Raw genomic sequence first — 14,025 nt, forward strand, 5'->3', positions numbered from 1 at the left:
CATGCACAAATTACAAGCCTATGAAGAATTTCTGGAAGTGTTTCATTAAAGTTTTTCCTTTTCATTTTTTAAATAGTGACAGTATATTGCATTTCCCAACTTATTAATTTGTTTTATTTAAAGTTTATATATTGCCCTTCATCAAAACTGGTTCCAGGCCAGTTCACCCACTAAAAATGTCAAAACACAAAAACCAGCAAAATAAAACAAAGCAACCAGCAAGATTTTAACATGTCTAAAATGCAGAGGTTTGGGGCAATGCCTGGGTATATCATGGTCAAGCATTCTCCAGTAACACCGATCTGCAATAGCAACATTTAAAAGTCCATTAACAATATAACACTTAAGAAACCAGATAGCTGTAGACTCATAAAGAAATATTAATTTAGCAATATTTCTCACATGGGAGGGAGAGGAAGAAGGGTGAGGAAAGGAAGGAAAAAGCAGGTCTTACCAAAAGTAACTTCTCCTTTCCCAGTTTTGTCAAAAAGCTGAAATGCCACCATGAACAGAGCATCTGGAGCACAGAGGACAGATTCAAATGCTACAAATTCTTGAAAGGATATCAACCTACGAAAGGAAAAAGAAAGCCATTTTTTCAGGTGCAATCACCAGAAGAACATTTCACAGGTAAATAACTTACTTATTAGATTTCTATCCCTCATTATATGTGACCCCCTCCCCAAATATCACAACAATTTAAAGTATTATACAGTAAAAACAAAACAGAATAATCTTTAAAATACAGTTGTACCTTGGAAGTCAAATGGAATCCGTTCTGGAAGTCCGCTTGACTTCCAAAATGTTTGGAAACCAAAGCGTGGCTTCTGCAGCCAATCGGAAGCCACGCCAGACATTTGGCTTCCAAAAATCATTCAAATCTGGAAGACTTACTTCCAGTTTTCGATCATTTGGGAGCCAAAACATACAAGTTCCAAGGCGTTTGGCAACCAAAATACGACTGTAAAGCCATTCTCAATCTAATAAATGTATCAGGATAGCCATGAAACTTAAACACATAATGGCTGACTCAGAAAACATGGAAGAAGAGAGCCTTCAGCTTGCACTGAAAAATAACCAAGGTTCCTGCCAGTCAAAGCTCAGAGGAGAATGTTCCATAACTGGGGTATTATTGCTAGTCATGAAAAGCAACAGGTTGTCCAGGCTTATGCAACAATGGCACCATCAGAAGAGTTTCTGTAAACAACCTCAAATCCTAGGCGAGAGACACTTCTTCAGATGCCCAGGTCCTAAGCCGTTTAGGGCTGAGAGGCACCCCTGCCTCAAACCCTGAGGAGCCAATGGCAGCCACTATAAAAAGTGATGAGCTGGACGGACCAATAGTCTGACTCACCATAAATGCAGCTTGCTATTATCCTACTAGCATCTTGAATGGTGGCACAATTGAAATTGCAAGTTTGAAAGTTGCCAAGTTAGTAATTCAAATGCAAATTATCCCAATCCAATTGTCATGGAGTAATAATTTTTAAAAAACACAAATGGGGTGGAACCACATTTTAGCAACCAAAAAAGTGTTCCGAAAGTTGCCCATCAGATTAATCATTTGCAAAATAGATGGACATGGCAGTAGCTCCTTTGATTTGAGGCAACGTGGGAAAAGGTTCTGCCACTGACCAGATGGATCACAGCGTCATCACTTGTCCACACGCATGGAGCACATCATCTTACCTGAAGTAATTTTATGCTATAAACCACCCTGTGTTCTCTTGATGAAGGTCAGTATATAAATTACATAAATAAGGTAAGTGATACAATGCTGCGTTACGATAATAATTCACACCATCATTTAAGCAATAAAAACAAGATGCTAGCATCTATTTCCTATGAAATTTCCTTGAGTTGTTGGAATGTATGTGAGAGCTTCAACAGCTGACATCTATTGTCATAGATAAAAATCATATTTATGCAGGTTTGGGTAGAATTTTATTAATAAAGATGCAGGCCTCAGAGTCTTTGCAATGCAGATTTGTGATATTTCAGTTGCGATGTTCAATTAACAAGACTAAAATCATTATTCATAAGGCAGAACCAGCTTCAGATACATTAAGTGGTCCGATGAAGTGAACTTTAGCCTACAGCTCTCATGCCAAAATGAATTTTGTTGTCTTTAAAGCAGCCTTTGGCAACCTGGTACTTTCCAGATGTTTTGGACTTCAGCTTCCATTAAGTCACAGCTAGCATGTTGTAATCCAAAATATCTGGAGGGCACCAGATTGGGAAAGATTCTTTTGGCTACATCAAGCTCTTCTCAGTCGAGTAACCCAAACACCTCTTAGAGTCAGATATTTAATTAAGAGAGTTTATTTCAATTTTAACGAAACCAATGGGTTGGGGGTTTTTTTTAATGGAAAAAGGGAGAAAGCCTACAAATGTGAGGCTCCCATCAGACTGCTGCAGAGGAAACATGAATATCTGCTGTGCCAGCTGAATTCAAATTAACCCAATTTTTACATGTTAATTAAACCAGCTATTTTCTTCTTATTGTATTTTTGCTCCTTAAATAGACTGGCCTGCAAGTGATTCCCAACAGATCGACTCCAACAACAATGACGCACTCATTTACTTCTATTATGCCCATACAATACAGTAACTGAGCAGTAATTTTTCACAGTCAATTACACATGTGGTTCCTAATGGTTAAAGATGCTGAAATAATGCATGTTACATAGCCATATGTTCCAAGCTCTATACGGCACAAGGGCAGTTGCCTAGGTAACAAGTTTTTTCTCTGGCATAGTGCAACCCTTCATTGAATATCATTAGGTTTCATTAAACAGCACATATTAACATGAACCTCAATATGCTACTTAAGAATAATTTTGCCTACATAAGCGAGGCCTTGTCTAACTTAAAAGCCCGGCTGAGTAAAGCCTAATGACCCTGCGTTTTAACGATGTGAAACTAGGAGGAGATGGATGAATTATAAATCAAGCAGAAAGATGCCTTCTAAGTCAGAGGTTCTCTACTTTGGTACTATCTTCCCCATTTTAACGGGAGAAAAAAGGGAAGTGCCATCACTTCTTCAAAAGCGAATGAGGTGGCAAAGACATGTTTAACAGAAGAAAAAAAATAAAGGGGGCAGAAAAAGAGAGTTTGCCCTGCATTCTTCAGTTGTGCTTTGAGGCCAATTTCTCCACAAGCTAACCAGCAAACTCAAGACTGGTTTGAGCAGTCATTTTTGCCACTCCCTCTTGCTCCCTATGGCTGCTAACTGCCACCAGCATGGCACAGGGTTTTTTTTGAGGGGGGTGGAGGTTAAGTCAGGTGTCAGAGGTAGGGAATAAATATCAATTTCTGTTTCACACAGTTTCTCATTTTCCCAAACTTAACTTCAGTTATCCACATTTCCACAACTGTTTGGGGGGGGCTTGGGGGGGAAGTTCTCACGAAAATTCACCAGTGTTCTAGTGTGAATCTTCCTAACGTACATTTTGCTTGCAATTTTGCCTTATAAACACATTATTAATATACGCATTTTTAACCGGAGAAGTGTGAATGTAAAAGGATGGATGCGTTTTGGTTCGCATCTTGATTCAGAAAGCGCAAGTAAGTTCACCTTTAAAAATGCAAACTGAATCGAATTTCTCCCCCATCTCTAATGTGAGGTGAAAATGAGACAGCATCTCCCCATCTGCTTTGCATGCAGAAGGGCCCAGGTTTAATCTGCTGCATTACTAAGCAATGCCCTCAGTGATATCCTGGGCAGCTTCTGCACATCAGTGCAGACAATACTGACTTTGAGACTGACTTTGGATAAGGCTGCTCCCATTGTCTCATCTCAAGCACCAAGCGACAAGTTGCTCTGTTAGCTTTCCCCATTCAGAAAAGGTAGAAGTAGCAGTAAACAGAAGGGCCTGTGATACGAATCGGTTTTGAAGGTGGTTTCTGAAGGGTCTAGGGTTCCTATTTTCATATTACAGGACAACTGAGGAGGCAGAGAAAGTTGGAAGGAAGTGCAGAGAAAAAGAATGAGCTTATCACAAAGGAGACCTCCTGCATAACAAAGATTTAGCTTGAGAGAACACAGTTCACCACCACAAAGCAAGACGGCAGAAGATATTAACAGATTCTTGCTAGATGGGCGGCAGCTTTCCATTTGGCTGGTGGGAAATGTGAGAAGGTGCGCCACTAGAATCAGGGCTTGGCAAAGTAGTTTGGAAAGCCCCGTTTGAAAGAACAGCTGAAAGCTCCATGCTTTCGACCATTTACGTGTCAGGTGTTCCCATGAAATTCACTTGGTTTCTCAGCAGCTGAGTCAGGCAGTTTTGATCCAAAAATTCTGAAATTTCTAAATTGGGAGCAGAGCACAGCCCTGCATGGTCATTATCTGCTCATCCAGAATATCCCTACAATTTCTCTCTTCAAGAATTTTTTGTACTGATCAGAGAATAAACTAACATTCATGGAGAATACAAAGAATGTGTATATATACATTTTTTTAAAAAAATGAAAATAGAAAGTGATTTGTTGGTTTCAGAAATTTAGATTACCATAAAGCAAGCTGAACCTCAGCTTGCAAGAAGTCCATTATGTGACAGTAGCATACTGAGGATTGTGCAGGAGAAGCTCCTAGCAGACTGTGCCCCAATTGTTCAGTTATAAATTAGCCTGCAACTTACATTTCAGAAACTTAAAATATATTAGAAATAGCAGAGAAATGAACCACTCGGTAAGGAAAATGAGATATTATTTTTTTAAAAAAAACAAAGATCAAAGCTGCCGAATGTGTATTTTGCTTCAGTCTTGGCAAGAATATTGTGACCATTTATTTATTTATTTAATCAATCAATCAAAGAATGAAAGGTGAGCCAAAATAAGAAAGGACAAAGAAAAGGAACAACTCTAGCCAAATTTAGTCAAATCCCCCATTTGATTTGATTTCGAAGTCAAGCATATTAGTATTATATAAATGAAATCCATACAAGCCCGTTGTTTTTGAAAAATACATCTGCAGAGGAGCTTCCCACTTCTGCTTTAGTACTTTGGAACACAAAGAAGCCTGGGAAATAGTTGCTAGGACTCACCAAATCCAGAGAGGTCATCTGTAGGTCACCAACACTTCTTTACCCATACTGACCGCAATGCCCAAATGCTGGTGGCAAACCCATTATCTCCTGGGCAATGGGTAGCCTGTTATCAGTTATTAATATTCATGTGATTTATATAGTGCCATCAGGTCCCTTACGCAGGGAGCTAACAATATAAATTTTGGCACAGGGAACAAGGGGAGGGAAATGGAGGCCAAGATGCACAGGGGAGCAATATGGAGTTGTTTCAGTCGCAAACATTTAGTGAGGCTTAGGCTAGCCAAGAGAACAGCACTTGTTGGGTTTGTGGAGGCCCAGACTGGTGAATGAAGCTAGGCTTTTTGACCTATGAACTTTGGCCACTTGGGTTCTAACTTAAGAACTGTGAGGTGTTTATTATGAGGAGGTACATGTGATAACTTACGTGGTAAAAAGGAGACTGCAGAACGGACAGGATGGTGTCTACCATTCATATTTGCACCAGTTTTAAAACCTGATTAGCTCTGGTAGCTCCCAAGGACTACAGCTGCCAGGTGCCTTTGGGAGAAGTCAAGGGTGAAACCAGTTTCAAATGGGTTTAGATGTATAGTGCGGATATTCCTCCTACGCATTGTCCATCAATGAAGAACAGCCAAGAGTGGCTTTATAAACTCGTTAAGCCTTGCTTTAATTCCTGGAAAACTATACAGTGGAGTTGTCAACGCAGCACTTGAGCACACCAGTTGCTTCTATGACGCCAGTGAAATGTTTCAGTTAATATGCCCTCAAAAATTCACAGTGCATGAAAGACTTGTTTGCTTTGCTTTCTCAATTCTGGTTCACACTGGACCAGCCTCTCATGGTTGTGAGCACTCCCCTTATGTAGGGGCCACATTTCAGTGGATGATAGGACTGCATTTTCAGAGGAGTGTGTAAAGAGTTCCTCTCTGTGGTTGAAGTAGGTGCCTTTATTCCAATTCATTTTGGGGAGGGGGTGACTGATGTAGGGACCATGCCTATATACCATTTTGTGTCTCCGCCTCTTTTTCTGCTCCTTTAAGACATGGCAGCCATTTTATGCCACATCCCATGGAAGCAATTTTGTGTTGTGGGGTGAAATGTCAGTGGGAATGGGGTAAAGTTATTTGCGCCCATTTGTAGAACTCAGCCATCCACAACTGCCCAATGTTCGCTGACTTCAATATCAAGAGATCTACCCTCAACCACATCTTTTCCAGCAAAATCAGGGCAATTTTGCAATGGTACCTTTAAATTGGCTAATTATTAACTTCTCCTATACGAAAAAGTACCCAAGGCACACACGTCTGAAATTCTTGTGTGTGTGTGTGTGTATTCCTGCAACATCCATTCTTTTGCATGTTTAGCAATACTAATCATTATCCTCATCATTGTATAATAAATACAAAAGCTACAATGCTTTACTAAAATCAGCAATTTAACCATAATAGCATAATGGGGCACAGGGTAAGCTATGCCTATTATTTAATGTTTCAATCTTAGATAAACAACTTGTTCTGAAAAATGGTAGATTAGAGATAAATCAATAATAATGGGAAAAGCTGGCATTTCAAAGCATTATTTTGAATTGTTTACACTTTCTAAAAATAAAAGCCATATAGTATTTTGAGTTGCTTACTGGAAACCAAGCTATGATTGGCAGAACAGGCATATTTTATTGGGCAGAATTTAATTGTAGCAGCAAAAAAAAGGGGGGGAGTATGGATTGTTAGAGGAAGCCAGTTGGATTTTTAAAGAGTGCAATTTGCAGTAAAACATTTCTTTACATGCTCATCTGTGGGAGGGTAACAGGCACCCTGAATGGCCTCCTGAAGCTAAACAACAGGTCTCAGACCTCCCACCTAACCCTCTGGAAGCCTCCTCTCACTAAAGGTTTCGCAGTGCATCCACCTAACAAGAAAACAGGCAAAAAACACTCCTGTCTTTGCGAGGCTGAACAATGGATCAGCACGGGGGGAAACAGAGCAGGGGATTCATGCATGCACTACAGTGCATGCATGAACAAGAAAACAGAGAAAGTCATACAGATGTGCATTCAGGTTCTCACAAAGGTTGCTCTGGAGTTTCAGTCATTACCTTAATGATACTGAGATACTTGGACACAAGGACTAACAAGATGGCCACACAATAGCAAGAGAAAAGGTTGTGGATAGTTGGGTCGTTTTTCTGAAATATTATGAACATAGCAGCCATGCAGAAAAAGATAATGAAGGGGATTTTACATACTGTGTGTGTGTGTGTGTGTGTGTGTACACACGAAAAATCTCAGTAATGTCTCGATCATAATCACGAGAAAATGCCACGCAAGAATCTCTTGGATGGGAATGGGGTGGGGCAGAGGCACCATTTCAGCTTACTGTAGCAAGAGCATGAAACACTGTATGAAGCAAAAATACTGTTCTTGGATAAACTCAGGTTAACATGTACCTTTGGCCATTCAAAAGAATCACTGTTGCGCCTTTTTATACCTCATAACAACCAAAGGGAAGAAATGAAAAATCCTTTTGAGGTTGCCACGTCGAGGGTCACTTCACAAGACCTTATTTAGGGCCCCCATCCTGGCTGAAGGCATATTGTTTGGTAGGAGAATGTGAAAGGAAAGTTATTGGCCACCATGTGGGGTAAGACCCCATGATAATGGTGGGCATAAGTCCCCTCTAGGTGAGAGCCAAGGTGGGAGTGCTTGCACTATCCCAGGTGAGAAAATGGGGTGGCGTCCTTGAATGATGAAGATGGTGTCTCAGCACCAAACCACTGGTCACAAATGCATCATATGGCGATGTTTTGCATGCTACTGCTCTATTTTGAATTGGTATTATTTTCTCTTCCGTTTCGTTTCAGTTATTTAATTGGCGTAGCTTCTTCGTATGCAATGTTGTTACTTACTGATATTGTGATTTATAATGGTTTTGAGTTTGTTTTAATTGTTATTGTTCACCTGATATGTTGTGAACCGCTTGGAGCAGTTTTGCAGGTAAAACAGATGAGGTAACATGAGGACCTAAAACTTAGTTGCTCCTAAAGAATAACCACAGGTAGACTGAAACAGGGGCTGGTGGGGGCAGAGAAGAGATTTTCAATAGGGAACTCATTCAATAGGGATCTCAAATCTGAATTACTCAGCATAAATCAGCCTTCCCCAACTGGGTGCCCTCCAGAGGTTTTCGACTCCAGCTCCCCTCAGCTAGCATCACTAATGTACAAGGATGGCGTGAGATGTGGTCCAAAACATCTGTAGGGTGCCAGGATGAGAAAGGCTAGCATAAATATAAGCTTCCAAAGCCCTCCTGTAAAAGCATGTATGCTCATGCTGGCACTCGCAGAAGAAGAAAAAGGGATCCTACACAATTCTAATTTATAGCAAGTAATTTACTTGCATCTCACTTTGTTCACAACAGACAAGGACGATACATTATTCCTTAAGTTTTTGGGGGTTTCAGTATTCTGAGAAGGCTTTGTAAACTGAGAATAACAAAGAGTTTTGCAGCAGCTTAAAGCATAACAATTTATGATAGCCTATTTTTTGTGGATTAGAGTCAGACGTACTCTAGCCCATGAAAGGTTATGCCATAAAATATTTTCTTGGCTCTTCAGGTGTCACAGGGTCTTGTTTTTTTGCTGGAAACTGTTACAATAAATCAAAAGTAGGCCTTTTTCAGTGTCCTTCGTGCTACTACCTAAGGCTTATGGGTAAGAACAAAGCCCGTTTCCCCTTGTGTCGTACATTTAAATATTCACCTCTACTGTTCCGAAACTTGCTCTATAAAATTCATTTTGCGTGCATTACTTAATAATTGTAACTTCAGAATGTGGCACATCAAGTTTAAAATTGTTGTCATTGAGTTTGGTACAAAGTGCATGCATTTTTAACCCTTTATGTATCTGGCCCAGTGTCTAGTGGAAAGCATTTTAAGACAGAATACCCTGTTCTCTCTCTGTGATTCACAGAGACACTGAAGAACCAATTGCTGCTGAAAGCAAAATTTCATGGCAGTACAATATCTTTTTCATATACTTTAAAAGTGAAGAGCAGCTTATTCTGTGAATCTCCAATGCTACCACCATATAAGTAATTCAAATGAATGTCACAGTACATACCCATCTTTCGTCTGATCCACCACACCTCCGAGCAGCTGAACGGTTCTGGGATTGGGAACCCCATCTCCTATTATCTTCAGGAACCGCGTGACAAAGTCACTGGGGGACATGTAAAATTCACCATTTTTCTCAACACTTGCATACTGTAAAAAAGAAGAAGAATGTGGTTCTTAAATTACAAGGTAGTATTGCATCACTCGTACAGCCGATGCAGTGCTGCCCCATGTGGTGCGTCATAAAACTGTGGTGGGTTTGCACACGCTCCCTTCTCTATTTCTCAAGATGAGTGCCCCCCCCCCGCCAGCCACCTTTCCTTATCCTCTCTCAGTGCTAACTATAGCTTGCCAAGACACCCAAATTATGGTTAGTGTATGCCCTTCAAAACAGGAATCAGAAGCTATGGTTTGAAGTTGATTTATATACTCCCTTTTCTGCTATTGCTGAACTCATGAGTGGATTCACAACCCATAAGACACAAAAAGTTTGTTGTAGAACACCACGACTTGATACAATATTGAACGCTAATCATATTTTGGAGGGCACTCCAAATGGTAACAACATTTTGCTAGCTTGGTTGTTGCAGCAAACCATGGTTAGCATTAAAAAGGAAGAGGGTATGCTTATCAATAGCTTGTTTCCATCCCACTGAACCAAGGGTAGACAACGTGGCACCTTCCAGATGTGGTTGGACGACATTGGCCATGCTGGCTAGGGTTGATGGGAGTTGAAGTCCAGCAACATCTGGAGGGCATCATGCAGCCTACCCTTTGCTCTAAACCATGGTTCAGAACATCATATGAATTGAGCCTGTATTTTGAGTCTTTGATCACTGAGCAATCTCTTGCTTACTGCTGCCAGCAAATGCCAGTGGAACAGCTTGCAAAATATGAAATATGATCACTACTCTCTCCTATATGAACTTAACAAACACATGATTGTGCCCATTCATATGCATTCATACTTATCAGCCATGTGCAAAACATCACAGTTGCATGACTCTGACAACATTTCCCCCCCCCAGATTTTACTCCCAAATATCTACCTCTTGGGAGTAAAAGAAGAAAAGAAACAGAAGTGAAAGCAGAAGTAAAACAAATTTTATTTGAAAACTGAAATTACTCCAGAAAGGAAAGAAAGCAATATGAAGAACAGTAATAAAAATGCCCTCAATACGCTATACTGGCCTAAACCCCATGAAATCATATAGTATTACACAGGAAGAGGGGATGGGGGAGAGAAGCACACAATACAATTGGCATTTCTATTCTCTCCCCCCCCCCCCACAAGTATAGAGCTAAGTCCATAAACTGATAGAAAAAAAGGGGGAGTACAGGGATCGGGGGAAGAGATTGTGTGTACCTCCGAAGTTTTTAAGAGCAGCATTTATTACAGGAGCTGGTAGGCATTATTTGGGCTTTCAGCTTAACATTGTGGGTTGTTGTTGCTGCTGTTTTTATTATTATTTTAATTTGCTGCCTATCCCTCATCTTTAGCCCCCAGGGCGGGCTGCAACAAATAAAAATGCATTGAAAACCATTCAGAACAACGTGAAATCACAAAAAATAGGGTGCGTCCTAAAAATATTAAGGAAAGGGACCCATTGGTTCAAATTCCTAAAGCATGCTTCGCCAACAGGTGAGTGATTTTAGGATGAGGCAATACACCACCATTCGCCTCTTGTGGCCACTTCATTTCCAGCCACAACTCAGCATCTCTACCCCCATCGTTCTGTCTGGACACTGAGGTCCAGTGCCAAGGGCCTTCTGGCGGTTCCCTCGTTGCAAGAAGCCAAGTTACAGGGAACCAGGCAGAGGGCCTTCTTGGTAGTAGCACCTGCCCTGTGGAATGCCCTCTCTCCAGATGTCAAAGAGAAAAACAAGGCAGCCCTGTTTAGGGAAGCATTTAATGTTTGACAGATTATTGTATTTTAATATTTTGTTGGAAGTCGCCCAGAGTGGGCCGCCCATGGGCAGGGTAGAAATATTATTATTATTATTATTATTATTATTATTATTTCAACTGGATGGCAGGCCAGAAGGAAAAGTTTTCATGTAATGAAAAAGTTTTTATGTAATGGTACCCAACACTCCCCAACTGCTCAGCTGCACATTTGTCCCTGAGTCTTTTAACGTATGCTGATAGCCTCCTGCTTATTACAAAGGGTATTCTTGTTATTAAAATGTTTCACCTCGCGACTACCACAGGCCTCTTGGCGGTCTGTCTTTGGATATGCTGCACTTATGAGAAGGGTGGCAATGTGTCCCACTTTATAGAGGATAGTGTTTCATTGGAAGGGGTATCCAGTCCAAGAACCCAGAAGACAGGAGAGCAGGAGCGCCATGATATCGCCTCTCAGTGCTTCGCATCTGGACAGCAGACTGAGCAAGTACACCTGGGCCCAGCATTTCCCACTACGGTGAAATATACTGTATTGCTATTTGGATTCTTATAAATATTTACAAATTTGCATGTGCACATTAAAATTAGCGCATGTAAACATTATGCAAATTTGCGGTCCCCCTCCCCCTTTTTTGCAATGCTTCTTTCTTTCTTTCTTTCTTTCTTTCTTTCTTTCTTTCTTTTTGGCAATGTGCACAGCCATATCTGAAAAGCAGACTGGCTGGGACACCTGAAGATCCATGTGACTATTTCAGCATGCTGAAGGCAACCATGGACTTGTGCTACACTAACAATTCCCCCCCTCAATGTCTTAGGGCAAACATCTTGGAGACAGAGAAAACAGTGATATTCAAAGGATATTTAATTCAAAGGGAAGAGGCTTAATTTTATTTATAAAAACAAAACAAATCCATTGGCCATGGCCAAGCCCTTGGGTGCCCCTAAAGTAGTTCTCTGGATCCCAGCCATACTTTTTAAGTGTTATTAAAGTCGACTTCCCATTCCTTATCACCACTGCATTCTTTTAAAAGCCACAACTCTGCATATATTGAGGTCAGTAAAAATCCGATTGGGGGGGGGGGGGCGGAATGCAAAATAGCTACTTTGCAAATGCACCGTAAATACTACCAAACTCCTTGGGCGGTGAGCGAAGGGACATTAAAACGCAGCTGTAAATTAATTACAAGAGCACATAAGTCGCCACGTGTCACCTTAAAAAGAAAGATCTGTATCGCAGCAAGCAACATGTTCTGAGCAGGAAAGCCAAATTGCTAATTACTGTGGTATGTTTCTTTTCTGAGGTGGCCTGATAAAAACATTTGCTGCGATTCTCCACAGAACATTATCCACATGAAGTAACAAGTAAGTTAGGTGTCTACTACAATTTTGCAACCAACTTCAAAGACTTGGGTTTTGTTTTACGTTGCACCAGCTCTTGCAGAGAAAAGCCTGCTGCCAGATCCCATTGAATAAAGCCGTTGTTGCGCCTGACAAGTACCCTTACATTTTCTGTAAGTACATAACTCTTGGCTTCCCTCCAAGAGTTAAAATGTACGTGGTTTTTTTTGTTTTTTTAGTTGTCTAGATTTAAACCATGTATAGGTAAAGTAATTTCCTTCAGGCAAGTGTTTTATTGAAGCAAAGACCGAAACAGAAAACTATATAGCCCAAACATTTAATAATGTTGTATTTCTATCATTTCAAATTAATTGTTTGTGTTTCATCTGCCACGTGTTCTATGTTTAGGAGCAAGCTTAGTGTGTTTCTTTCTCATATTTACAATCCTTCCGATGGCCCGGCCAACGAAACTATCACATTAAAACACATTAAAGAATCAAATCAAAATCAACGCATGCGCTTATGCATGCATGCACACACAATTAAAAGCAATTTAAAACACAGCAGCAACATAAAATCAGCAACCTGATTAATAGGTGATATGTCACACACACAAACACACACACACACACACACACACACACACACAGCTGCACACTTTTATAACCAGCACACAGACCAAATCGATCTCATTGCAATCACCTGCCAGAAAATCTTTCCAAATCTCAGGCTTGAAAACTTTTTAACACAACAGTTATCGAGAAACAAATCAAATAAGTCAGCCGTTTTCTGCTTCTACATTTCATTTTTTTTCCAGGCTAGCCCCCCTGCTAAGACATTCAATAATAGAAAGCAGTACAAGGTTTCGATGTCCCCCTGTTTCTACCCACAGCGATTTATTCTTGTGTATTTGAAATCCAATCACGTACCCCCCACACTACATATAGAAAATGACCTTGAAAATGTCAGCTTGCTCATTTTGACTGAAGCCTAATCTCTTAGGTTATGGTAGGAGAGTTACAAGAAGTAGAGTTACTCTGAGGAAATTATCATGACAAAAGCGAGGGGGGGACACACACATCAATTCTATTAGTTTGGGAATAAAGACTTTCGAAAAGGTGGTACTCTGCAGTCATGTATTTTCCCTCCACTTTGGTAATTATACCTATGGAGAATTTGATATTACACAATAATGCCTAATGGCTTTTTGGTAAGTTCCTTCAAAATTCACACTGGATAATCATATATTTTAAATACTTGAGCATTAACTAGTTCAAGCCCATTTAAGTCCTTACAAATACAACAGAGGAATATTTTTTTTTAAGTATCTCTAGAGAAAATATGTAACTAACCAAGGAATTTCACACTGATTGCAATGCATTTAACTGAAACGGAAAATGATATGATAAAAATCCCATTCTAATGGTGTTGTGTTTTGGTTTCCTTGGTATGTGTGAGTTGTTTGTTTGTTTGTTTTTAATAGAAATTTAATTGTCAATTTCAGCTAGTCTGTGTTATGACTCTGAAGTGTTCTGAATAAACTTGGTGTGAGGATGGTCTAGAAATAAAGGCACTATTAGGAATGTATGCCATTTTTGCAAATGCACAATCCACAAAGGAAAAA

General features: G+C 40.2%; 1 protein-coding gene across 2 annotated transcripts in view; it reads right to left on the reverse strand.

Moving 5' to 3' along the window:
- The window catches only part of SLC25A13 (solute carrier family 25 member 13), a 108,740-nt gene that overhangs the window by 69,181 nt on the left and 25,534 nt on the right, over positions 1 to 14,025 (reverse strand). For both annotated transcript variants that reach the window (XM_079948162.1, XM_079948161.1), the window contains 2 exons: positions 9,165 to 9,307; positions 455 to 570 (listed from right to left, as the gene is read on the reverse strand). In XM_079948162.1, the coding sequence (XP_079804288.1) occupies positions 455 to 570; positions 9,165 to 9,307 (259 nt within the window). The remainder of the gene's footprint in view (positions 1 to 454; positions 571 to 9,164; positions 9,308 to 14,025) is intronic.

This window comes from Podarcis cretensis, assembly GCF_951804945.1.
Source record: "Podarcis cretensis genome assembly, chromosome: 12".
Taxonomy (NCBI): Eukaryota; Metazoa; Chordata; class Lepidosauria; order Squamata; family Lacertidae; genus Podarcis; species Podarcis cretensis.